Source organism: Mesoplodon bidens (assembly GCF_964165515.1).
Source record: "Mesoplodon bidens genome assembly, chromosome: X".
Classification (NCBI taxonomy): domain Eukaryota; kingdom Metazoa; phylum Chordata; class Mammalia; order Artiodactyla; family Ziphiidae; genus Mesoplodon; species Mesoplodon bidens.
In genome coordinates, this window is record NC_138163.1 from 47,796,865 (window position 1) to 47,823,633 (window position 26,769).

A 26,769-nucleotide genomic window follows, 5' to 3' on the forward strand; every position below is an offset into this window, starting at 1 on the left:
AGCTCTAGAGCCTGTATTCTTACAATTTATGCCATGTTCATCTCTAAGTATTTGGGGTTTTTTTTACAACTTTATTGGAGTATAATTGCTTTGCAGTGTTGTGTTAGTTTCTGCTGTACAACAAAGTGAATCAGCTATATATATACATATATCCCCATATCCCCTCCCTCTTGAGCCTCCCTCCGACCCTCCCTATCCCACCACTCTAGGTGGTCACAAAGCACCGAGGTGATCTCCCTGTGCTATGCAGCTGCTTCCCACTAGCTATTTATTTTACGTTTGGTAGTGTATATAAGTCCATGCCACTCTCTCACTTCGTCCCAGCTTACCCTTCCCCCACTGTGTCCTCAAGTCCTTTCTCTACATCTGCGTCTAATTAAACTTTTTATCTTGAGTTAACTGTAGATTCACATTTACTTCTAAGAAATAATACAAAAAATTCTGTGTGTACTTAACCTAGTTTTCCCCAATAATAATATCTTGCGATACTATAGTACAATATCACATTCAGGATACTGACATTGATATAGTCAAGATATAGAACAGTTCCGTCACAACAAGGATCCCTCCTGTTGCCCTTTTATATCCACACTCGCTACCCTCTTCTCCTTTCCCTGAACCTGGGCAACAATTGCTCTGTTCTCCATTTCTATAACCTTGACATTTAAAGAAATGTCATACAAATGGAATCATACAGCGTGTGACCTTTGGGGACTCTTTCTCCCACTAAGCATAATTCCTTGAGATAAAGTTGTCATGTGCATCAATAGTTTGTTCTTTTTTATATCTGAGCAGTATTCCATGGTATTACAGATGTGCCATCATTTGTTTAACCATTCACCCATTGATGGACATCTAGGTTGTTTCCAGTTGGGGACTATTATGAACAAAGCTGCTATGAACATTTATGTACAGATTTTTGGTGAACCTAAGTCTCATTTCTCTGGGGTAAATGCCCAGGTGTACAGTTGCTGGGTGATATGGTAGCTGCAAGTTTATTTTTTTTGGAAACTGCTCTAAATCTTTTCCAGAGTGGCGGTACCATTTTACCTGCCCAGCAGCAATGTATGAGAGATCCACCTTGTCCACATTGTTGCCAGGATTTGGTGTTGTCACTATTTTTTACTTTAGCCCTTCTAATAGATATGAGGTGATATCTCACTGTGGTTTTAATTTGCATTCCCCTGATGACTAATGATGTTGAACAGCTTTTCATGTGTTAATCTTCCATCTGCATGTTTTCACTTGTGAAGTGTCTTTTCATATCTTTTGTCCATTTTCTACTTGAATTTGTTTTTTGACTGAGTTTTGAGAGTTTTATGTATTCTAGATACCTGCCCTTTGTCAGATATGTGGTTTACAAACATTTTTCTAACTCTGTAATTTGTCTTTTCATCTTTTAAAGAGTATTTCACCAAACAAAACTTTTAATTGATGAGGTCTGATTTATCAATTTTTCCTTTAATGAATTGTGCTTTTAGTGTCAAGTTTAAGAACTCTTTGCCTAACCCTAGGTCCCAAAGATTTTCTCCTAATTTTTTTCTAAAAGTTTTATAGTTTTACATTTTATATTTAAGATTGTGATCTCTTCTGAGTTAATTTTTGTATAAGGTGTGTGTTTAAATTGAGATTCTTTTTTTTGGGGGGGGGGGTCTATGGATGTCCAGTTTTTTCAGCATCATTTGTTGAAAGGCTATTTTCTTCCATTGAATGGCTCTTTCACCTTTGTCAAAAATCAATTGGATGTATTTGTGTCAAATGCTTTTTCTGCCTCAGTTGATAGGATCTTTTAAGATTTTTGTTCTTTAGCTTCATGATATGGTGAAATATAGTCAATGATTTTCAAATGTTGAACCATCCTTGCATATATGGAATAAATCCCACTTGGTCATGATGTATAATTTTTTAATACATTATTGGATTCAGTTTACTAGTATTTTGTTTGTGGGCTTTTGTATCCAAGTTCATGAGAGATATTGGTCCATAGTTTTGTTTTCTTTCTTTTTAAAATTCTGTCTTTCGTTTTGATATCTGAATGTTACCAGCCTTATAAGATGATCTGGGAAATATTCCCTTCTCTTCTATTTTATAGAAGAAATTTTGTAAAATTTATGTTAATTCACTAAAAGTTTGGCAGAATTCTCCAGTGAAACCCCTTTTTAAGGAGCTTTTACATTATAAATCAATTTCTTTAGTGGTTCTAGGACATTCAGGTTATGTTTCATCTTCCATGAGTTTTAGTAGTGTGTGGTTTTCAAGGAATTGGTCTGTTTCTTCTAAATTGTAGAATTTATGAGTGTAAAGTTGTACATATTTCCTTTTTGTCCTTTTAATAGATATAGGCATACTCCCCTGTTTCATTTCTGATATTGGTGATTTGTAGCTTTCTTTTATCAATTTTAGTCATCTTTTCCCAAAGGAGTAGCTTTTATTTCACTGATTATTCTCTATTATTTAAATTTTCAATTTCATTGACGCCTACTCTTTATGAATTTTTGCCTTCTGATTGCATTGGTTTTATTTTGCTCTTTTTTCTTGAGGTATTAACTTAGATTATTGATTTGAGACATTTCCCCTTTTGTAATGTAAAGCATTTAGTGCTATAAATATCCTTCTTAGCACTGTGTTAGCTTTGTACTACATCTTCTATAATGTTGTATTTTCATTTTCATGCAGTTCTATGTACTTAAAAAATTTCCCTTGTGAATTCCTCTTTGACTCATAGATTATTTAGAAGTGTGTTAATATCCAAGTGATATCCTCAGTCAGTCTTAATTTTTCCAGTGGGTATAGAGGTTAAGCTCTCCACTTAGCCTTGATGACATAGGGGTGGTGGGAGGTGGAGTCCTTATTAGCCCGAGTTGCATTACCTTGTTCAGTCTCAATGATGCCAGGTGGGTATAGAGGTTCAGGTCTCCATTGGCCGCCACTGACACTGAAGACAAGGGGTGAAGCCTCATGGTAACTAACACTGTCTCACTCTGCCTTATTAAGTCTTGTTGCTGCTGGGTGGGGATTTAGGTTCAGCTTATCACTGGACCTCGCCAACAATACCCTAGTGGGGGAATTGGAACACTGCCTGCCTCTGCTGGGCTGGGAATTGATGATCACCTCTCCACCCAGCCCTCCCGACACTGCCCCAGCAGGGAATCAGAGCACTGCCTGGTTCCACCAGTCCCTTGATGGAAAATAAGGTACCTGTTCAGCCTATTTGATACCACCTGGTAGAGGAATCAGAGTTCCCCTTAGTTCTGCCCAGTGGAGGGTGGAAGATCAGCTGCCTACTCTGTCATGGATACTGCTTAGATGGGGAGTGGATCACTTTGACTAAGAGCTGAGGGGACAGGAAATCCTGTCTCTTTGGCCGCATAAATGCAGAATGGAGCTTACATCATGCTGAGTTGAGGGAGAAGGAAGGGAGCAGGTTGTGGCACAGACTTTAGCTGTTCTTACTGAAATTTAGTAGATGTCTTAATAAATCTTTATTTGCTGTATTCCCTTAAGATAATTTCCAGAGAGTTTGAATGGTTGTTTTTAAAATAATCTGTACCAGTTATGGTGGTTTTGTTGGGGAGCAGGTCTGAGAAACTCCTCATGTGCTGTTTTCTTTTCTAAGTCCTCATATGTTGTACTAAAGTATAAAAAAATCTGATCATACTTTTGAAAGTATGATCATATGATCATACTGTATCCTTTTTTTTAGTGAAATCGTAACTCCTGTGATGACATATGGTCAGCTGCGTGGTCTGGTAAGCAAATGGAGCCTTGAGTTAGAGGATCAAGAGAAACACTTTCTTCACCAGGTCACCCAGGTCAATGCTTGGGACTATACATTGATTGAGAATGGTGAGACGGTAAGAAGATATTCTCATTAATCTACCTGCATTGTACAAGTACTTTCAGATGAACACAGGAGAGTAGACCTGTGTTTAGTGGTTAATGTTTCCTTCCAATATTAGTGATAAACTTAAAAATATTTTCTTTAGGTAATAAGTGCCCTGAATTAGGAACTCTTTCATACTTGAAGTGTATATGAGAAAAAAAAATACTGCTGTAAAATTACAATGTAAATTCAAATATTTACACTATTGTATTCTTATTTTCCTTTATAGATTATTGCTTTACATGGAGAAGTGCAAAAGGTGAAACTGGATCAGAAAAGGTAGAATCTTAGATTCCCTAGGTCGAAAGATTAAAGATCTCTTTCTTTGTCCAGTTGTTTTTCCTTGTTATAGTTTATTGACATTTATTTTGTCACTCCAAATTCCTTTCGTCAGCCCTTCTATTGACTTGTTTTTTTTTTTTCAGGCTGGAGCAAGAATTGTATTTTATCCTGTCACAGCAGAAAGAACTAGAAGATCTCTTGACCCCTTTAGAGGAGTCTGTAAACGACCAGAGTGGGTCTGTTTATCTGCAGCATACAGATGAGGAGCGTGAGAGGACGTAAGCAACTGAATAAAGATTGAGGAATGGGGCAGGACTTAGCTACCAAAAAAGGGAAAAATGGTATTGAAAGGCAGGGAATAAAAAAGTTGATAGAAAAGTGCAAGTTCTGGTAGTTGCCATTTATCACCTTATTTGACTATTTTCTGTTTATCTTTTCAGGATGCTTGAAAATGAAGTAATCATTCTGGCAATTTTGTTTTATAATATTTTGTACACTGTTATTAATCTCAAGCTTATACATGACCACTTATATAAAGTTTTTATATTTGTCCAATTTGTTCTTAAATCAGAAATACCGATTTTATATATGTGGTGTCATGATATTGTGGAATATTTATGATCTCCTATTTATACTGACTCTTTTAAACCTAATGTTCCTTCAGTTGCTTCAGTGATAAATCCATTTCCTATTTTAAAGGCAATTAGTTAATCTGGGGGCAAACTGCATGGCTTTTACATGTTGAATGATATTGTCAATGTCTTGGGTTGGATATATTTTATTTGTGTGTGATTCAGTCTTTACCTTTGGCCAATATATTGCCAATGTTCCCACAGTAACTTTATCTCTTTGGACCTGAGATTTGTTAATCAGGCCAAATTATAAAATGCTGTTAGGAGAGCTTGTATGAATGGCTACATAAACTAGATTGAGGTTAAATCTGACTCATTTTATCAATGGCTTATTAGTGAGTCAAGACTGAGCTTATTTTTTAAAACCTTGCAAGTTAGCTTTTTTGTAGGTGCATTAAATGCGTAAGTACAGCTAATCTGTATGGACCCTAGTTCTGTTTCTGCTTTTGTATTTCAGCCTTTGTGAATATTTCTTTCCTTTGCATTGACTATTCTATGCATTCTTTCATTTTGGGGGGGAAACATAGATTTACATTTTCAGCCATGAGATCCTAACTGTAGGTCGAAGAAATAATTGAAACATTAGGTTCTTTCCAATTGCTTTTAGGCTGTCAGATTTACATTGTGTTGGAATCTTTACTAGAATCTTCAACAATCTAGGCAACCAATTACCTATAAATACTTTGGGACAGAAAAGGAGTAGATGGTTATCAATAAATCTAATTGAATTATTTAATATTTATAGATGTTAAGATTGAAAAATCCTCTGGTCACTTTAATTCTTATAAACATATTCATTGACTAGGCTAAGAGTGTGTGTGTGTGTGTGTGTGTGTGCATGCACAAATAGTTGGTGTGGAAATCTTGAGAATTCAGCCAACTAATCAATTTGTTGTGAACTTAGCAGATTTATCTGCCTTTGATTATTGTGAATCTCATTTCTTAAAATACCTTTTGTTGGATGATGGAGTATATTTGTATAAGGTTTTAGTTTGAAAATTTATGTATTCAAAATTGTTGAAGACATCTCAGCATTTACTAAATATTGCCAAACACCAAATAACTTCTCACATATCTAAGTGACCTATGGGTTTATCCTGATACCTAAAAAGAGGGTAAATAGGTGACTGTAAAAATGACAAGATGGATAAAAGCCTTCACCTATGGAATCTTTTTAGAATATGGTCATGAATGCTACATCCATTGAAATGAGAAGGTAGGGGAACTGGGGCAAATCCAGTTGGTGGTATCATTCTTTGTATGTCAGTAACAGTGCATAGTGGAGAAAACATTTCTGGTTAATCCCTTTATTTTACCTACCTTTTCAGTTACAAGTTAGCAGAAGATGTAGAAGCTCAGCTGAAACGAACGGCCCAAGATCTCAAGGACATTATTGAGTACCTGAATACATTTGGAAGTCCTGCTGACACTACTGACCTGGTGTGTTAACTGCTTTATCTATTTAGGCAACCAGAATTTAGTATGAAATTAGCATTCTGTGGTTCCTTTAGTTAGTTACCTTCTCCTGTCCACTGTAGTGCTCCTTACCTGCCTCCAGAGATATGAAGCTTTTGGGTGTAGTTAGTGGGGCAGGAAATATTTAGGAGCAGAAAAGGTTGTGAGTTTTGTGTGGTTATTCCCAGGAGGGTAAAAAAAATTGCTGTTCTCCCAAAATTTTCAGGGTTTTCTCTCTGTTCTTCCTATAAGTATGTCCTTGTTCTTATTTTTCTGTTCACTTACTCGTTAGCTAGTTTATTCTTCCTTTTACATATTAATCTATATATTCATATAACTGTAAGTGTGTGTATATATACATATATATGTATGTATACACATGTTTGAGTCTGTTAGGTATATCCAGGCAATCCTTAACTTATAATTAGGATATATCTCAAAAGTTTGATAAGTCAACTACAAGATTTAAAAATATATTTTTCCATAGATATTTGTTAAGTATGCTTATTAGGTTTCCACCTGCCTTGTGGAATCCTAGTTAACTCATAACGTAAATTTATTGTGACATGAGAAAATACAGCCAAGGCTCCAATTAGAGAGTTGAGATTTTTGAGTTAATTTGGAGGTGAGGAAGGACTGGTTTATTTTCCTTTTTCTATACTCTAATTAAAGAGCTTATTTCCTCAACCTTTCCCTATTGTTTTAGCTGCTAAATGGAGTCCTCCTTTTCCCCTCTCCCACCCCATGGCAGTGACGATAAGAGGAATCTCCCATTGTGGGAGCTTCCATTGTACTTTCTATCAGTTGATTATAATTAGGAGTGGAGCCAGGTGCTGGATAGGCGAGGATGAATTAGTAGTAAGTAGTAATTATTCTTTAGTGAGCTCTTTGTCAATTATACATAGACAGTTCTTTATCTATATACATATTACTAGCTTTTTTAATTAGAAAGAGAGCATGGTATAGTTGAGAAAGCACTAGAATTTTATTCAAGTCACTTAATCTCTCTGGGTCTTGGCTCCTTTTGCAGAATGTCAAGGGTGGACTAAATGATCTTGAAGTCTCCAGCTATAAAAATTATGCCATTCCCTACTTTGGGTGAATCTAAAATTGAATAATTACAAATATAAATTAGTCTGGGATTATACATGCTACCATCTTCCTGTGTTCACACAGATGCAGGAGTTGACAATATAGGTTTTCTTTTTAGTGAAAGATTAGATCACCATTGTGATTCTAAAATTCAAACTTGTTTTGTTGTCATAGAACTTTGATGCATAGATAAATACATGCATACTTAGACATGAAGCAGAGCTGATGTCTAATCTCTCTGTGTTGAATTAATATAAAATGAGTGTTCTGAACAGAGTAAGTAAAAGGAGACTGTAATCCCATCCTTATCCTTTTTCTCAGCTTAGCCTTGGATTGTTTTATTTTATTTTAGTAGTGGGGAGTAAATGATTTGAGTATTTTGGGTTTTTTTTACTGGCAAGGGTGATTGAGATGTTTAAGATGAGTGAATTAAAGGATAATTGCTTCTTGATAGCAGGACAAAAGAAGCAAGAGATCAGCAACAATTCATCTCTTTTCTCAGATAGCATAAATCATTGGAGAGGAAGCAGAGAAAACATTTGTTGAACAATATTATTCTTGTAGATAATTAAGTGTAACCAGATCAACAGAGCTTTGTTATTGTGGACCATACACCAGGGTAGAAAAATAGCAAGTATGTTCAACAGTATTCATGATGATGAGACTTACCTGTTTATTTTCACCATTTTTGAGGGGAGATAGGAAGGACCACCTAATATCTAAAATTTTTATTAAGCAAGTTCATATTATGGTATATGATATTCAGCCTCATATTTTTATAAAAATTCATTGTTCCTACTACAAATTATATTTCTGTTTGTTATATTAAGATACACTAAATTTGCTGTTTTTATTACATACTGTTTAAGTGTGGTAACATTTTCATTTCTTCTTGTTTTCAGTATTATCCTGGACTTTGCCAGAATATTTGTCAAAAGTGTTCTAACATTTTTAAAAGGATTAGTATTGTTGTTACAAAGTTAAAGCATATGCTTATTCCATGTATTAAGCTCGGGAAATATGGAAATCTGTAAAGAAAAGTAAAACACCTGTGTTACCAGTACTATGCTAATATATTAGTGTATTTCTTCCAAGTATTTTTGCTATGCTGGTAAAAATACTTATTTTCTTTTAAATAGCTTCGGAAACATACCTATATAAAGTTTTGGATTCTGTCTTCATTTAATATTCTTTCATAGTATTTTCCCAAAATTTTAACCATTCTTTGAAAATATGGTTTTAATGCCTCTATAATATTTCATTAGAGATGACTTTACCATAATATATTTAATCATTTTTTATTGATGGAGATATTGTTTCAGATTTTTACCACTGTGAAATTAACCTGTAATGACCAGTTGTATGTTTAGGTTTCATTATTTCCTCTGGATAGATTCCTAGAAGTAGAATATACTGAGTTAAAAGGTACGAATGTTTTAAGACTTTGGTATATATTGCAAAAATTCACATTTTGAAGGGCTGGGTCAATTTATATTACCATAGGTTGTATATGAATGTACCTATTTCCCCCACACACTTGACAACTGAGTATTACCATTTATTAAAAATTGCTATTTGAAAATCTTGCCACTGTGCCAACAAGGATGGACCTTGAGGGCATTATGCAAAGTAAAATAAGTCAGATAGATAAAGACACATACCATATGATCTCACTTACATATGGAATTTGAGAACAAAAACTAAAACTAAACCAAGCTCATAGATACACAGAACAGATTGGTGGTTGCCAGCGGCTGGAGGTAGGTGGTGGACAAAATGGGTGAAGGGGGTCAAAAAGTACAAACTTCTAGTTATAAAATAAATAAGTCATGGTGGCTATAGTTAATAATAATACTGTACTATATATTTGAAAATTGATAAAAGAATAGATTGGAAAAGTTCTCATCACAAAAAAAAATTTTTTTTGTAACTGTATGGTGGATGTTAACTAGACTTAATGTGGTGATCATTTCACAATATATATGAATATCAAATCATTACTGTATACACCTGAAACTAATACAATGTTACATATGTCAGTTATACCTCAATAAAAAAGTTGATTTTGTTGACAGAAGGTAATATTTTTTTAAATATTATATGAATTTCTTATCCTGTCAAATGTCTCTTAATGTTCTTTACTTATTTTTGTACTATAGAAGTCAGTTTTTTATTGAATTGTAGAAATTGAATTCTTGACAGTTACAAAATAGATTGAACTAATTTATAGATGTAATGAGCATTACAAATATAAAATAGCAAAAAAAAACATGCAATTAATATTTAGCACATTCTCAGTCAATTTCTTACCAGAAGAAATGAAAATAACTTCCTAATTTCAATTTTTTATGTTTATTTTTTATTTACGATATCAGAAAAATCATAATCTAAAAATCCTGTGTGTGTTTTTAGCTCCAGCAGATCTGCAAAATTCTGAATGCTCATATGGACTTTCTACAATGGATTCATCAGACTTCAGGTGGGAGTTTATTTGTACCCCAAGTTATCTGTAAGTAGAAAATGTGATACAAGTCAGGTTTTGTGCACCATGACCACACTCAAATAAGAGCTCAGTTGTAGGGGTATTATTTAACACATGGTATGTCTATATTAATTCTGAAGAACCGTAATTGCTTATTTTTATAAAATGAAACACAGGAAGGATAAACTAGAAACTGATGAAAATAGGGGATGTTTAGGAATGAGGTGGAGGAGATAGGGATAGAAACAGTACTTCTGTGAGTATACATTTTTATACATTTTTTGACTTCTGGACCATATAAAAATTTAAATACTCAAAAATTTAAATTAAGCCAAAAATAATGGGAAGAAAGACAAATGCTAAAATTGAATACAAAATGAAAACAAATAAACCTGTGTAACTAATCTATAACATAAATGTGCAGCTCAGATAACTTTTGTACATAGTGTTCTTGATGATGCATCCTTGCTAGGATGTAAACTTAATGATAAAAAGAACTGCAAAGAAATCTTAAGCTATCTTAATAAGTTTATCATTAGTTTCAGAATTATACTATGTATTATATATGCATGTGGTATAATAATATTACTACCATTATATATATTATAGTAGAAAGCAAATGCACGAGTATATTGATAATAGAAACCAAGATTTTCATTGAAAGATAAAAGAGATATATTTTTCTTCCTTTCATATTTTTATTATAAATTTGAATTGCAAACATCAGTATGAATTCCTATTTCCTTTTTCTGTACGTGGAAGGGGCCAAGAAGCAATGACACACCCTGATAGCAGTGAGCACATCTAACACCTAGATCTTGGTTTCTAAATACCATTACTATTAAAAAGGAACCTTGGAGAAATATCTGATCTCAAGTCTCAGGCAGGGAAAGTACAGGGTGAGTTTGGCACTTTTCATGCCAGAAAACAAAGATTGTTCAACGACTTATGAGGTTATATCAGGATACAAGATTGTGCTTTAATGGGCTTCTACTGGCCAAATCAGGTTTCAACATCAAAAAGAATAATGACAGTGATGGATTATAACACATTGAGGGAGAAAAAACTCATGAGTCCACAGTGATACTCCAAAAAAAAAAAAAAGAGAGAGAGAGAGAGAGAGAAATGGAAGGTACAGGGAAAAGTCTTTATAGAAGCATGACAGCTAATAATTGTAGAAGGAATGATAGGATTAGGGAACCACCATTAGAAACACTTTCAACAGAATACATTTATTAAGCTTTCCCTGATCTTGAGTACTCGGCCTCATTTATAAAATGTTTCAACTGTCAGTCATTTCTTGGCAGAAAAAATATACTAGCAGGAAATGAACCAAATATAAATTGCAAGTTACTGAATTATTTTTAAAATTTTATTTAGGTATAATTTATATACCTCATTTTAATTTAATTTATATACACTCATTTTAATTATACAATTTAATGAGAAAGCCACCATGTTGTAGCCCCAGCTCAATGATTGAATGATTCAGGCAAGGGTCATCAAGGGATGCTAAAACCATTGAATTTAAAATTGTTGGGGAACAGGATATTTGCATAGTCTCAAAAAATATTACTCTACACATTACTTAAAAATTACAAAGGAGCAAATGTACCTTTGCAACAGTGCTGACAAGTACCACTTCAATCAAGTGATCAAATTTAGTACCACCAATAGTGGGATAATGACATTGTTTACCTCTTGATCTGACATGAGAAGTGCACAATATCCCATATATAGGATTCTTTTTAAAAATGTTTAACCTGAGTCTAATAATAAGAAAATAATCAGACATTCTATGTGTGAGACATTCTGGAAGATAATGTAGTGTTCTTACCAAAAATGTTTAACTGAATCAAGTCACAAGAAAATAATCAGTCTATGCATGAGACATTCTGAAAGATAATTGGCTTGGACTCTTGAAAAATCACTCATGGGAAACCAAAAAATTCAAAACAAAAAAATTAAGGGGATTTTGTAGATTAAAAGAAATATAACAATCAAGTCTACCATATTAACTTTGATTAGATACTGGATTAAAGCCAAGAACACATTGTTTAGAACAACTGGGAATATTGAATTTGGACTACCCATTAAATATTAAGGAATTTTTTATTTTCTTATATGTCTTACTGTGGTTATGTAGGAAAATATTTTTATTCCTAGAAGCTGCATGCTACGTTATTTAGAGAAGTGTCATATCTCTACTTCTGTTTCAAGTGGTTCAACCAAAATCATTTGTGGAGAGAAAAAGATGGAGCGATTTGTGGCAAAATGGTAACAGTGGGTTAATCCAGGAAAAGGGTATATAAGTTTGTGACTTTTACTATTCTCTCAGCTTTTTAATAGATTTAAAATAAAAATTGGTGGGAAGTGATTTTTATACACCTTTGCCTAAATATGGAATATATTGAGACCTCAGTAATTGAGACAAATGAGGGCTAGTTAGCCAATCAGAGTTACTACTTTTAAAGATGTAGTATGGAGGAGTTGGGGGAGGATGGCAGAAGAGTAAGACGTGGAGATCACCTTCCTCCCCACAGATACACCAGAAATTCATCTACACGTGGAACAACTCCTACAGAACACCTACTGAACTCTGGCAGAAGACCTCAGACCTCCCAAAAGGCAAGAAACTCCCCACGTACCTGGGTAGGGCAAAAGAAAAAAGAACAAACAGAGACAAAAGGATAGGGACGGGACCTGCACCAGTGGGAGGGAGCCGTGAAGGAGGAAAGGTTTCCACACACTAGAAGCCCCTTCGCGGGCGGAGACTGCAGGTGGCGGAGGGGGAAAGCTTCGGAGCCGCGGAGGAGAGCACAGCCACAGGGGTGCGGAGGGCAAAGCGGAGAGATTCCCGCACAGAGGATCGGTGCCGACCAGCACTCACCAGCCCGAGAGGCTTGCCTGCTCGCCCGCCGGGGTGGGCGGGGCTGGGAGCTGAGGCTCGGGTTTCGGGTTTCAGTTGGAGTGCAGGGAGAGGACTGGGATTGGCGGCGTGAACACAGCCTGAAGGGGTTAGTGCACCACGGCGAGCCAGGAGGGAGTCTGGGAAAAAGTCTGGAGCTGCCGAAGAGGCAAGAGACTTTTTCTTCCCTATTTGTTTCCTGGTGCGTGAGGAGAGGGCATTAAGAGCGCTGCTTAAAGGAGCTCCAGAGACGGGCACAAGCCACGGCTAACAGCGCGGACCCCAGAGACAGGCGTGGGACGCTGGAGCTGCTTCTGCCGCCACCAAGAGACATGTGTGCGAGCACAGGTCACTGTCCACGCCCCCCCTCCAGGGAACCTGTGCAGCCTGCCGCTGCCGGCATCCCGGGATCCAGAGACGGCTTCCCCGGGAGAGCGAACGGCGCGCCTCGGGCTGGTGCAACATCACGCTGGCCTGTGCCACCACAGGCTCGCCCCGCACCCCATACCCCTCCCTGCCCCCGGCCTGAGTGAGCCACAGTCCCCGAAGCAGCTGCTCCTTTAAACCCTTCCTGTCTGAGCGAAAAACAGATGCCCTCTGGCAACCTACATGCAGAGGCGGGGCCAAATCCAAAAATCATCCCAAATTGAGGAGGTGGACTTTGAGAACAAGATTTATATTTTCCCCTTTTCCCCTTTTTACAACGAATTATCCCGAATTGAGGAGGCGGACTTTGAGAGCAAGATTTATGATTTTTTCCCCTTTTTGTCTTTTTGTGAATGTGCATGTGTATGCTTCTGTGAGAGATTTTATCTGTATAGCTTTGCTTCCACCATTGGTCCCAGGGTTCTATCCGTCCTCTTTTTTTCTTTAATTAAAAAAAAAATTTTAATAATTATTTTTTAAAATTTTAATAATGCTATTATATTTTATCATACTTCATTCTATTTACTTCATCCTTTCTCTTTTTCCTACCTTCCCTCCTTCCTCCCTCCTCCCTCCCTCCCTCCCTTCTTTCCTTCCATCCATCCTTCTTTCTTTCTTTCTTTCTTTCTACTTCTACTAATTCTTTCTTTCTACTTTTTCTCACTTTTATTCTGAGCCGGATGGATGAAAGGCTCTTGATGCTGCAGCCAGGAGTCAGGGCTGTGCCTCTGAGGTGGTAGAGCCAACTTCAGGACACGGGTCCACAAGAGACCTCCCAGCTCCACATAATATCAAACGGCGAAAATCTCCCAGAGATCTCCATCTCAAAACCAGCACCCAGCTTCACTCAACGACCAGCAAGCTACAGTGCTGGTCACCCTACACCAAGCAACTAGCAAGACAGGAACACAACACCACCCATTAGCAGAGAGGCTGCCAAAAAATATAATAAGGCCAAAGACACCCCAAAACACACCACCAGATGTGGACCTGTCCAACACAAAGACAACATCAAGCCTCATCCACCAGAACACGGGCACCAGTCCCCTCCAACAGGAAGCCTACATGACCCACTGAAACAACCTTAGCCACTGGGGACAGACCAAAAACAACGGGAACTATGAACCTGCAGCCTGCAAAAAGGAGACCCCAAACTCACTAAGACAAGCAAAATGAGAAGACAGAAAAACACACAGCAGGTGAAGGAGCAAGATAAAAACCCAACAGATCTAACAAATGAAGAGAAAATAGGCAGTCTACCTGAAAAAGAATTGAGAATAATGATAGTAAAGATGATCCAAAATCTTGGAAATAGAATAGACAAAGTGCAAGAAACAGTTAACAAGGACCTAGAAGAACTAAAGACAAATCAAGCAATGATTAGAAACACAGTAAATGAAATGAAAAATACTCTAGATGGGATCAATAGCAGAATAACTGAGGCAGAAGAACGGATAAGTGACGTGGAAGATAAAATAGTGGAAATAACTGCTGCAGAGCAGAATAAAGAAAAAAGAATGAAAAGAACTGAGGACAGTCTCAGAGACCTCTGGGACAACATTAAACGCACCAACATTCGAATTATAAGGGTTCCAGAAGAAGAAGAGAAAAAGAAAGGGACTGAGAAAATATTTGAAGAGATTATAGTTGAAAACTTCCCTAATATGGGAAAGAAAATAGTTAATCAAGTCCAGGAGGCACAGAGAGTCCCATATAGAATAAATCCAAGGAGAAATACGCCAAGACACATATTAATCAAACTGTCAAAAATTAAACACAAAGAAAACATATTAAAAGCAGCAAGGGAAAAACAACAAATAACACACAAGGGAATCCCCATCAGGTTAACAGCTGATCTCTCAGCAGAAACTCTACAAGCCAGAAGGGAGTGGCAGGACATATTTAAAGTGATGGAGGAGAAAAACCTGCAACCAAGATTACTCTACCCAGCAAGGATCTCATTCAGATTTGATGGAGAAATTAAAACGTTTACAGACAAGCAAAAGCGGAGAGAGTTCAGCACCACCAAACCAGCTTTACAACAAATGCTAAAGGAACTTCTCTAGGCAAGTAACACAACAGAAGGAAAATACCTACAATAATGAACCCAAAACAATTAAGAAAATGGGAATAGGAACATATGTATCGATAATTACCTTAAATGTAAATGGACTAAATGGTCCCACCAAAAGACACAGATTGGCTGAATGGATACAAAAACAAGAGCCATATATATGCTGTCTACAAGAGACCCACTTCAGACCTAGAGACACAAACAGATTGAAAGTAAGGGGATGGAAAAAGATATTCCATGCAAATGGAAACCAAAAGAAAGCTGGAGTAGCAGTTCTCATATCAGACAAAATAGACTTTAAAATAAAGACTATTAGAAGAGACAAAGAAGGACACTACATAATGATCAAGGGATTGATCCAAGAGGAAGATATAACAATTGTAAATATTTATGCACCCAACATAGGAGCACTTCAATACATAAGGCAAATACTAACAGCCATAAAAGGGGAAATCGACAGTAACACACTCATAGTAGGGGACTTCAACACCCCACTTTCACCAACGGACAGATCATCCAAAATGAAAATAAATAAGGAAACACAAGCTTTAAATGATACATTAAATAAGATGGACTTAATTGATATTTATAGGACATTCCATCCAAAATCAACAGAATACACATTTTTCTCAAGTGCTCATGGAACATTCTCCAGGATAGATCATATCTTGGGTCACAAATCAAGCCTTGGTAAATTTAAGAAAATTGAAATTGTATCAAGTATCTTTTCCGACCACAATGCTATGAGACTAGACATCAATTACAGGAAAAGATCTGTAAAAAATACAAACACATGGAGGCTAAACAATACACTACTCAATAACGAAGTGATCACTGAAGAAATCAAAGAGGAAATAAAAAAATACCTAGAAACAAATGATAATGGAGACATGACGACCCAAAACCTATGGGACGCAGCAAAAGCAGTTCTAAGGGGGAAGTTTATAGCAATACAATCCCACCTTAAGAAACAGGAAACATCTGGAGTAAACAACCTGACCCTGCACTTAAAGCAATTAGAGAAAGAAGAACAACAATCCCCCAAAGTTAGCAGAAGGAAAGAAATCATAAAGATCAGATCAGAAATAAATGAGAAAGAAATGAAGGAAACAATAGCAAAGATCAATAAAACTAAAAGCTGGTTCTTTGAGAAGATAAACAAAATTGATAAACCATTAGTCAGAGTCTTCAGGAAAACAAGGGAGAAGACTCAAATCAATAGAATTAGAAATGAAAAAGGAGAAGTAACAAATGACCCTGCAGAAATACAAAAGATCATGAGAGATTACTACAAGCAACTCTATGCCAATAAAATGGATAACCTGGAAGAAATGGACGAATTCTTAGAAATGCACAACCTGCCAAGACTGAATCAGGAAGAAATAGAAAATATGAATAGACCAATCACAAGCACTGAAATTGAAACTGTGATTAAGAACCTTCCATCAAACAAAAGCCCAGGACTAGATGGCTTCACAGGTGAATTCTATCAAACATATAGAGACGAGCTAACACCTATCCTTCTCAAACTCTTCCAAAATATAGCAGAGGGAGGAACACTCCCAACCTCATTCTCCGAGGCCACCATCACCTTGATACCAAAACCAGACAAGGATGTCACAAATAAGAAAACTACAGGCCAATATCACTGATGAACATAGATGCAAAAATTCTCAACAAAATACTAGCAAACAGAATCCAAGAGCACATTAAAAGGATCATACACCATGATCAAGTGGGGTTTATTCCAGTTATGCAAGGATTCTTCAATATACACAAATCAATCCACGTGATACAACATATTAACAAACTGAAAGAGAAAAACCATATGATCATCTCAATAGATGCAGAGAAAGCTTTTGACAAAATTCAACATCCATTTATGATAAAAACCCTGCAGAAAACAGGCATAGAGGGAACTTTCCTCAACATCATAAAGGCCATATATGACAAACCCACAGCCAACATCGTCCTCAATGGTGAAAAACTGAAAGCATCTCCACTAAGATCAGGATCAAGACAAGGCTGCCCACTCTCACCACTCGTATTCAACATAGTTTTGGAAGTTTCAGCCACAGCAATCACAGAAGAAAAGGAAATAAAAGGAATCCAAATTGGAAAAGAAGAAGTAAAGCTGTCACTGTTTGCAGATGACATGGTACTATATATAGAGAATCCTAAAGATGCTACCAGAAAACTACTAGAGCTAATCAATGAATTTGGTAAAGTAGCAGGATACAAAATTAATGCACAGAAATCTCTGGCATTCCTGTACACTAATGATGAAAAATCTGAAAGTGAAATCAAGAAAACACTCCCATTTACCATTGCAACAAAAAGAATAAAATATCTAGGAATAAACCTACCTAAGGAGACAAAAGACCTGGATGCAGAAAACTATAAGACACTGACGAAAGAAATTAAAGATGATACAAATAGATGGAGAGATATACCATGTTCCTGGATTGGAAGAATCAATATTGTGAAAATGACTCTACTACCCAAAGCAATCTACAGATTCAATGCAATCCCTATCAAACTACCACTGGCATTTTTCACAGAACTAGAACAAAAAATTTCAAAATTTGTTTGGAAAAACAAAAGACCCCAAATAGCCAAAGCAATCTTGAGAACGAAAAACGGAACTGGAGGAATCAGGCTCCCTGACTTCAGACTATACTACAAAGCTACAATAATCAAGGCAGTATGGTACTGGCACAAAAACAGAAAGATAGATCAATGGAACAGGATAGAAAGCCCAGAGATAAACCCACACACATATGGTCACCTTATCTTTGATAAAGGAGGCAGGAATGTACAGTGGAGAAAGGACAGTCTCTTCAATTAGTGGTGCTGGGAAAACTGGACAGGGACATGTAAAAGTATGAGATTAGATCACTCTCTAACACCATACACAAAAATAAGCTCAAAATGGATCAAAGACATAGATATGCGGCCAGAAACTATCAAACTCTTAGAGGAAAACATAGGCAGAACACTCTATGACATAAACCACAGCAAGATCCTTTTGGACCCACCTCCTAGAGAAATGGAAATAAAAACAAAAATAAACAAATGGGACCTAATGGAACCTCAAAGCTTTTGCACAGCAAAGGAAACCATAAACAAGACCAAAAGACAACCCTCAGAATGGGAGAAAATATTTGCAAATGAAGCAACTGACAGGGGATTAATCTCCAAAATTTATAATCAGCTCATGCAGCTCAATAGAAAAAAAACAGACAATCCAATCCAAAAATGGGCAGAAGATCTAAATAGACATTTCTCCAAAGAAGACATACAGATTGCCAACAAACACATGAAAGGATGCTCAACATCATTAATCATTAGAGAAATGCAAATCAAAACTACAATGAGATATCATCTCACACCAGTCAGAATGGCCATCATCAAAAAATCTAGAAACAATAAATGCTGGAGAGGGTGTGGAGAAAAGGGAACACTCTTGCACTGCTGGTGGGAATGTGAATTGGTACAGCCACTATGGAGAACAGTATGGAGGTTCTTTAAAAACTAAAAATAGAATCACCATATGACCCAGCAATCCCACTACTGGGCATATACCCAGAGAAAACCAGAATTCAAAAAGACACATGTACTCCAATGTCCATTGCTTTGCTATTTACAATAGCCAGGACATGGAAGCAACCTAAGTGTCCATAGACAGATGAATGGATAAAGAAGATGTGGCACACATATACAATGGAATATTACTCAACCATAAAAATACACAAAACTGAGCTATTTGTAATGAGGTGGATAGACCTAGAGTCTGTCATACAGAGTGAAGTAAGTTCAGAAAGAGAAAGACAAATACCGTATGCTAGCACATATATATGAAATTTAAGAAAGAAAATGTCATGAAGAACCTAGGGGTAAAACAGGAATAAAGACACAGACCTACTTGAGAATGGACTTGAGGATATGGGGAGGGGGAAGGGTGAGCTGTGACAAAGCGAGAGAGGCATGGACATATATACACTACCAAGCGTAAAATAGATAGATAGTGGGAAGCAGCCTCATAGCACGGGGAGATCAGCTCGGTGCTTTGTGACCACCTGGAGGGGTGGGATAGGGAGGGTGGGAGGGAGCGAGATGCAAGAGGGAAGGGATATGGGAACAGATGTGTATGTATAAGTGATTCACTTTGTTATAAAGCAGAAACTAAATTAAAAAAGATGTAGTGTGAAAATAATACAAATCTTGTTTGGCTTTATAGATTCCTCATTCTCTACATTAATAGAGGTCATCAACCATGAACTTCTTTTGCTTCTTTCCCTTCCAAACATACCTATATCATCATCTTTACTTCTTTCCTGTGTTCTATTGCTTTCTAAACTGTATTTTGAATCATCAGAGGGAAGTTAAATTCTATATTGCTTTAGTATTAATTACCTGAGGGGGAGAGGTTTTTGAGTCAGACAGATATGGATTCAAGTCAAGGTATTACTACTTAATAGTTGTGTGACCTTAATTGTTACTTCATCTCTCTGAGTCTGTATCCTTATTTTTAAAATGAGGGCTAATTTTTACCTTTTAGAGCTTTTGTAAGGATTAAAAGAAGCAAAATTGAACTTTCCTTGAGCAGTGCCTGGCCCATGGTTGGTGGTCAGTAAATGACAGCAGCAGAACTGGTTGTCAGAGTTTACTGTGTATAGGAGGAGCTGGGTAGGGAGAAGGACAAGAAGGGTCATATGGTTCAAAAGGTAGCTATTAAATGAGTTTAGAGAAAGCAGTTCCACATAGATTATCATTGAAAAACACTTATCTAGAGAAGTTGTTAGGAACAGCTGAGATGTGGGAGAATGTCAGTGGCTAGAAAACACTGAGGAATGAGATCATACAAAGTTTCACTCAGTTGTATTCCTCTCTGTTGCATATTTTCCTACAATGAGCAATGCTTCTTGGATAGAGTTGGGGGGATGTCAAAATGTAATTAGGTAAAGAAAGATTATAGTGATTTTTTTTCTCTTGGCTGAGATCCTCTTTGTCATAAATGAAATCTCAAGGCTCTCAGCCAGTGTTTTCCTACTAATAAAATTAAGGTTGTTAGTGCTACAAAGAACTTACTTTATTATGTAAGTGAAGAAACTGTGGTTCAGAGAAGTTAAGTGACTTCCCTAAGAACACACAGTTAATTAGTGGCAGAGCTAGGAGCAGAATCTAAATTTCCTAATTATCAGAACAGTATTCTTTCTACTGGTATGCTCTTAAAACAATTCTAATGTAGGCATCACTGGATATAAAAACAAATCTTAATCATTTACCTAAGAGCAGAGGACATGGGTTTTCAAAGTATGATAATGGTAGTACTTGAGTAGGATGTAAGTTCTGGGTGTCTGAGTAAAGTTTCAGTCAACACAGGGTAAAAAGGGTAAGACAATGGAGAGTAATGATCACTTGGAGTTACTTTTCTGCTAAAATTTGAGTTGAGCTGGAGGGGCAATGAGAGCTCATACAGGTTCCCAAATGAGACGGGGAAGCCACGATAATGGAAAAAAGCCTGGTGATTCTTCATACTGTGGGCTCCTTTTTTGCTGTTCCCACAAGGAACCTTTCCTTTTCATATCAGGAAAAGACATGATCAAGGAATGGAGAGTGGCAGGACTTAATTATGCTAAGAGAAGGGTTTTTTTGTTGTTGGTTTATTTTACTTTTTAATAGTTAAGGGGTCATGTCTGCTGAAATGGTCTGTGGACTGAGAAGTTTTAAGGTTAAACTTCTCAATGAGTCTCTTTATTCACATCCAAATAATAGTTATAAAAAAATACATGTGTTATTTTAACAATAGAAATAATGTAATTTTTTTAAATTAAAGAGAAATCTATAACAGTAAGGTTTATTTTAAATAAAAATGATTTTAAAGCCAAAATCTCTATCTTGGAAGGTTTCTGGGAAATATTTTTATGATTTGATATCTTTAATGACAGTACAATTTTTTATGCTATAAAACATAACTGTTATGCTATGTACTTAACTTAAAAATTAGCGTAGCTTTAAAAGTGATTTGAAAATCATACACTGCAGTTTATATGTTAAAATATTACACTGTCCAATCAACTTTTCAATATCTATGAGTAAACAGAGAACCAGGCCCCTTTCTTCCTCTAACCCATATAGAACTGACAGATGGAACCAAACTAGGAAGAGATAAGTTTAAGAGTATTGAATTAAGGGAGTGTCTGAACATGTACTGCTATTGACCAGTTTTAAAATTTGATATTTATCCATTTTTTAACATTTTCTATGCCTCTTTTCCTCATGATTAATATAGCTAATTGAGAGTTAATAGTAACTATAGTCAAATACTAGTTACCTCTCTTGTCTTTCTCTTTATACAAATTTTATTTATTTATTTATTTATTTATTTATTTATTTTTGCGATACGCGGGCCTCTCACCGTTGTGGCCTCTCCCGCTGCGGAGCACAGGCTCCGGATGCACAGGCTCAGCGGCCATGGCTCACGGGCCCAGCCGCTCCGCGGCATGTGGGATCTTCCCGGACCGGGGCACGAACCCGCGTCCCCTGCATCGGCAGGCGGACTCTCAACCACTGCGCCACCAGGGAAGCCCCCTCTTTATACAAATTTATGGCATTATTTCGAGGTTGGCTTGATGGCAATGCTGCAGTCACACATCTGTCTTCTCAGTTGGCAGTCATTGAAACTGCAGCAACTCCAGCTCTGCTGGGACCACTTATGACAGAGTTGGCAGTCAATCTGAGCCAATTTGTTGTTCATTTTAAATATATGGAGCTACTTCTTTTAGAGGAGGGAGGTAGGACTGAAGGGTAGGCGTTTTTTGTTTCTTCATATACCAAACCTTGTCATGTCTGTTAATATTTATCAAACACCAAAAGGGATGGGCAGTGGAAAATCTTATGCAGGTCGTTATTTGAAAGTTCCTTGAGTATTTTCATGAAGTGTCCCCAAACTTCATGACTAAAATATATTTCATCCATAATCATTGCAGTCTCCTATGGGTTAGAACCCCATAATTATTTAGTAGCTGCTCACAACATTTAGACTGCTATTTATGGCAGAAGGAGAAGAATCTTCAGAGTAACTAAAAATGCCATAAGGAATTTTGTGATATTTCTACAATATAGTTCTATTAGCAGTGGTCTGTGAACACCTTTTTTATTTTTGGCATAAAACATACTTAGTCATCTAGCGTGACTCTACTAACTTGCATAAAACGCCTTCAGGATCATTTTAGAGAAGCAACTTTTTGTGATATGTCATAATCATACTTCATTTTTATTTTTACCCAGTGTTAATATTTATTGTTTGAGGGATTATTTTAAATTAGATTTTTCAGGGCTGGGCATGTTGTTATCTTTTTTTGTGTGTGTGTGGTACGTGGCCCTCTCCCTGTTGTGGCCTCTCCCGTTGCGGAGCACAGGCTCTGGACGCGCAGGCTCAGTGGCCATGGCTCACGGGCCCAGACGCTCTGTGGCATGCGGGATCCTCCCGGACTGGGGCACGAACCCGTGTCCCCTGCATCGGCAGGCGGACACCCAACCACTGTGCCACCAGGGAAGCCCTGTTGTTATCTCTTTTTTTTTAATTGAGGTATATTTGACATATAGCATTATATTAGTTTCAGGTGCACAGCATAATTCAATATTTGTATACATTGCCAAACCATCACCACAATAAGTCTAGTCAACATCCATCACCTTACATAGATAGAAAAAAAACTGTTTTTCTTGCAGTGAGAACTTTTAAGATCTACTCTCTTGGCAACCTTCAAATATGCAATACGGTATTATTAGCTATAGTTACCACGCCGTATTTTTTAAGAAGCTTTGGTCCAGATAAGAAATGTTTTAATTTTTTTTATTAATTACTTTCAGCCCTCTTATATCTGAAGAGTATCTAATGCCGAGATGACAAAAGATGCCTTTGAATTCCAATCAAAGTGTCTTCTTCCTAGTTCATCTTCTAGAATAGAATCTGATTTACTGATTGAGCTGGTTTCTTTTACCTCTTCTTTTTCTGAAATTCTTTGGGAAATCTTGGTGACATTGGTTGATCGATGAGGTCATCTCTTATGTTCTGGAGTATAATGTTCCACTTTAGATACTTGAGAGGCAAATGCTCTTGATCTGTCAGAGATGTGGCAGCAACACAAAGACTCACTTTAAAGGTCTGTTAAGCTCAACAGAGACAGGTACTTAACTTGCTTCTTCCCATTGCAGTTAACTGAAAGGTATTTTATTTCTTTCCATTGTTTAATGAGCTACCTGCTCATCTCTGCTCCTCTTTACAGACAAAATAGATTTATTGTCACACCACTGTTCCTTAATTCTAAAGAATTTCTTGTAGGTTAGATTAGGATACTGAGATTAAAAATGATCAAGTCTTCAGCTTCTGTTAAGGAAGAGTGCATGATGCTTAACATTCTCAGAGCTCCTCTTCCCAAACTTCCTTTCTATATGTAAATCCAGATTTGAAATACACTCGATACATCTGCAAAATTAGATTTCTCACTAATCCTCCTTATGTACATTTTGTGCCCAAGTGAATTTCCTCAAGCTGGAGAGTCTCCCCAGATGAATTATATGTAACATGATTTAAATCACTCCCAAACAGCAGAATTTATATTGTTTGTGAGATATACAGATTTTTCTCCAAAGCAATTTTCTTCCTGTTAGTGCCTAAAAACTATAAATACACTGAAGCCTTGCTATAACGCAGTTTTAGGGCCCACGCTCTATGGCTACCTCATAGATAAGGTGGCCTGATAGTATTTCACCAGTGAAATCTCCCCAGTTGGGATTCAGATAGGCCTGTCTTATTTTGAGCACTTCAGTGTTTGAAGGGACGACAAACAGTGTTATGCTGTGGTGCCAGATAGTACTTTTTATTTAAAATCTTCCCAGCATTTGACAAACACATGCACTGTAACAGAAAAAGTGCTCTTAGATGGGAGTCTGAAGGTATGAGTCCTAGTGTCAATTTTCATTAGTTTTGGCCTTTGGGAAGCCACTGAACCTTCTTGAGTTTTTAGTTATTCTCTTCATCCTAGGATATTGTGGGAATCAAATAAGGTAATATGCATAGGCATTTTGAAAACTCAAGTGCTGTATAATGGAAAGTGTTATTTTATATATATATATATATATATATATATATATATATATATATTTTTTTTTTAAATGATGCGGGCCTCCCACCGCCGCGGCCTCTCCCGCCACGGAGCACAGACCCCAGACGCACAGGCCCAGCAGCCATGGCCCGCAGGCCCAGCGGCCATGGCCCACGGGCCCAGCCGCTCCGCAGCACGTGGGATCCTCCCAGACCGGGGCACGAACCCGGGTCCCCCGCATTGGCAGGCGAACTCTCAACCACTGCGCCACCAGGGAAGCCCGAAAGTGTTATTTTAGATACAAGTCAAAACCAGAGAGTAGTGACTCTCAATACAAAGCACCTACTATATGCCAAGGTGCTGTGTTAATCTGCGTAGGAGGTGTAAACATCAATGGCATACACCTCTGCCTCGAAAAGGTTCAAAGTGCATGTGTAGGGAGCAGTAAAGAAAGAGAAACCTATCTTTAGTTGATTCCCTAGAAGAGCTAGAATTTGAAATGAGACTTGAACAGTAAGTAAGATTTCAACAGGATGACTGTCTGATAACGACTTCAAATGCAATAATTCTACTGTCTTGTCCCCCTCCTGCCCGTGCCTTCAAGAACTCACGATACCTCCACAATCTTTTATTTTTATTCCTTTCCTTTAAATGTATTTTTTATTAATTTTGTGTGAAGGGTAGTGCTATATACAAGCAGAGTGTCTTGTCATCACCAACTTTTTCTTTTAACATCTTTATTGGTGTAAAATTGCTTTACAATGTTGTGTTAGTTTCTGCTGTATAACAAAGTGAATCAGCTATGTGTATACATATATCCCCATATCTCCTCCCTATTGCATCTCCCTCCGACCCTCCTTATCCCACCCCTCTAGGTAGCCACAAAGCACCGAGCTGATCTCCCTGTGCTGTGTGACTGCTTCCCACTAGCTACCTATTTTACATTTGGTAGTGTATATATATCCATGCCACTCTCTCACTTCGTCACAGCTTACCCTTCCTCCTCCCCATGTCCTCATGTCCATTCTCTACATCTGCGTCTTTATTCCTGTCCTGCCCCTAGGTTCATCAGAACCATTTTTTTTTTTAGATTCCATATATATGTGTTGGCATACAGTATTTGTTTTTCTCTTTCTGGCTTACTTCACTCTGTATGACAGACTCTAGGTCCATCCACCTCACTACAAATAACTCAATTTCATTTCTTTTTATGACTGAGTAATATAATATTCCATTGTATATATGTGCCACATCTTCTTTATCCATTCATCTGTTGATGGACACTTAGGTTGCTTCCATGTCCTGGCTATTGTAAATAGTTCTGCAATGAACATTGGAGTGCATGACTCTTTTTAAATTATGGTTTTCTCAAGGTATATGCCCAATAGTGGGATTGCTGGGTCATATGATAGTTCTATTTTTAGTTTTCTAAGGAACCTCTATACTGTTCTCCATAGTGGCTGTATCAATTTACATTCCCACCAACAGTGCAAGAGGGTTCCCTTTTCTCCACACCCTCTCCAGCATTTATTGTTGGTAGATTTTTTTGATGGTGGCCATTCTGACTGGTGTGTGGTGATACCTCATTGTAGTTTTTTTTTTTAACATCTTTATTGGAGTATAACTGCTTTACAATTGTGTGTTAGTTTCTGATTTATAGCAAAGTGAATCAGTTATACATATACATCTGTTCCCATATCTCTTCCCTCTTGCATCTCCCTCCCTCCCACCCTCCCTATCCCACCCCTCTAGGTGGTCACAAAGCACCGAGCTGATCTCCCTGTGCAATGCGGCTGCTTCCCACTAGCTATCTATTTTACGTTTGGTAGTGTATATATGTCCATGCCACTCTCTCACTTTGTCACAGCTTACCCTTCCCCCTCCCCATATCCTCAAGTCCATGCTCTAGCAGGTCTGTGTCTTTATTCCCGTCTTGCCCCTAGGTACTTCAGGACAGAAAGCATTTTAAATACTTATACGTGAAAAAGGTAATCTCCTAATCCCTCTTTAAAATTTAGTAAACCTATAAAATTTGTAGGGACACTCCTTTAAATGAAATATTTTTTTCACTTCTAGTTATACAATGGCTATCATAGAAGCAGTAACCTTATTCCATTTAATTAAAACTGGTGACCCTTTATCAATTACACACAGCTGTCCCTGAGACTCTATTGGGATTAATATTAGTTTGGAATCAGTAGCATTATAATAAAATCCCCGAGAACAGGGATTATGCATTAAATTTTATGCTAGACCTTTTGCTAACTAAATTAGTGCTAAAACGTAAGTGATAAAGTCAATTGTGAAGTGTGCAAAATTTGCTTTCTTCTCCTCTTTATTTGGAACTTTAATTCCCATCCCTAGGCCTTCAGCTAGGATTTGTTTTGCAGTACTTTTTCTCTCTGTAGTATTTTAGATGCAC

The 26,769-nt window shown here is 37.1% G+C and overlaps 1 protein-coding gene across 4 annotated transcripts in view; it reads left to right on the forward strand.

The window, feature by feature from the left end:
* The window catches only part of NUP62CL (nucleoporin 62 C-terminal like), a 79,383-nt gene that overhangs the window by 37,987 nt on the left and 14,627 nt on the right, over window positions 1–26,769 (forward strand). For all 4 annotated transcript variants that reach the window (XM_081222235.1, XM_081222234.1, XM_081222236.1 and 1 more), the window contains 5 exons: window positions 3,704–3,854; window positions 4,113–4,162; window positions 4,309–4,443; window positions 6,126–6,237; window positions 9,757–9,823. In XM_081222235.1, coding sequence (XP_081078361.1) covers window positions 3,704–3,854; window positions 4,113–4,162; window positions 4,309–4,443; window positions 6,126–6,237; window positions 9,757–9,823 — 515 coding nt within the window. The remainder of the gene's footprint in view (window positions 1–3,703; window positions 3,855–4,112; window positions 4,163–4,308; window positions 4,444–6,125; window positions 6,238–9,756; window positions 9,824–26,769) is intronic.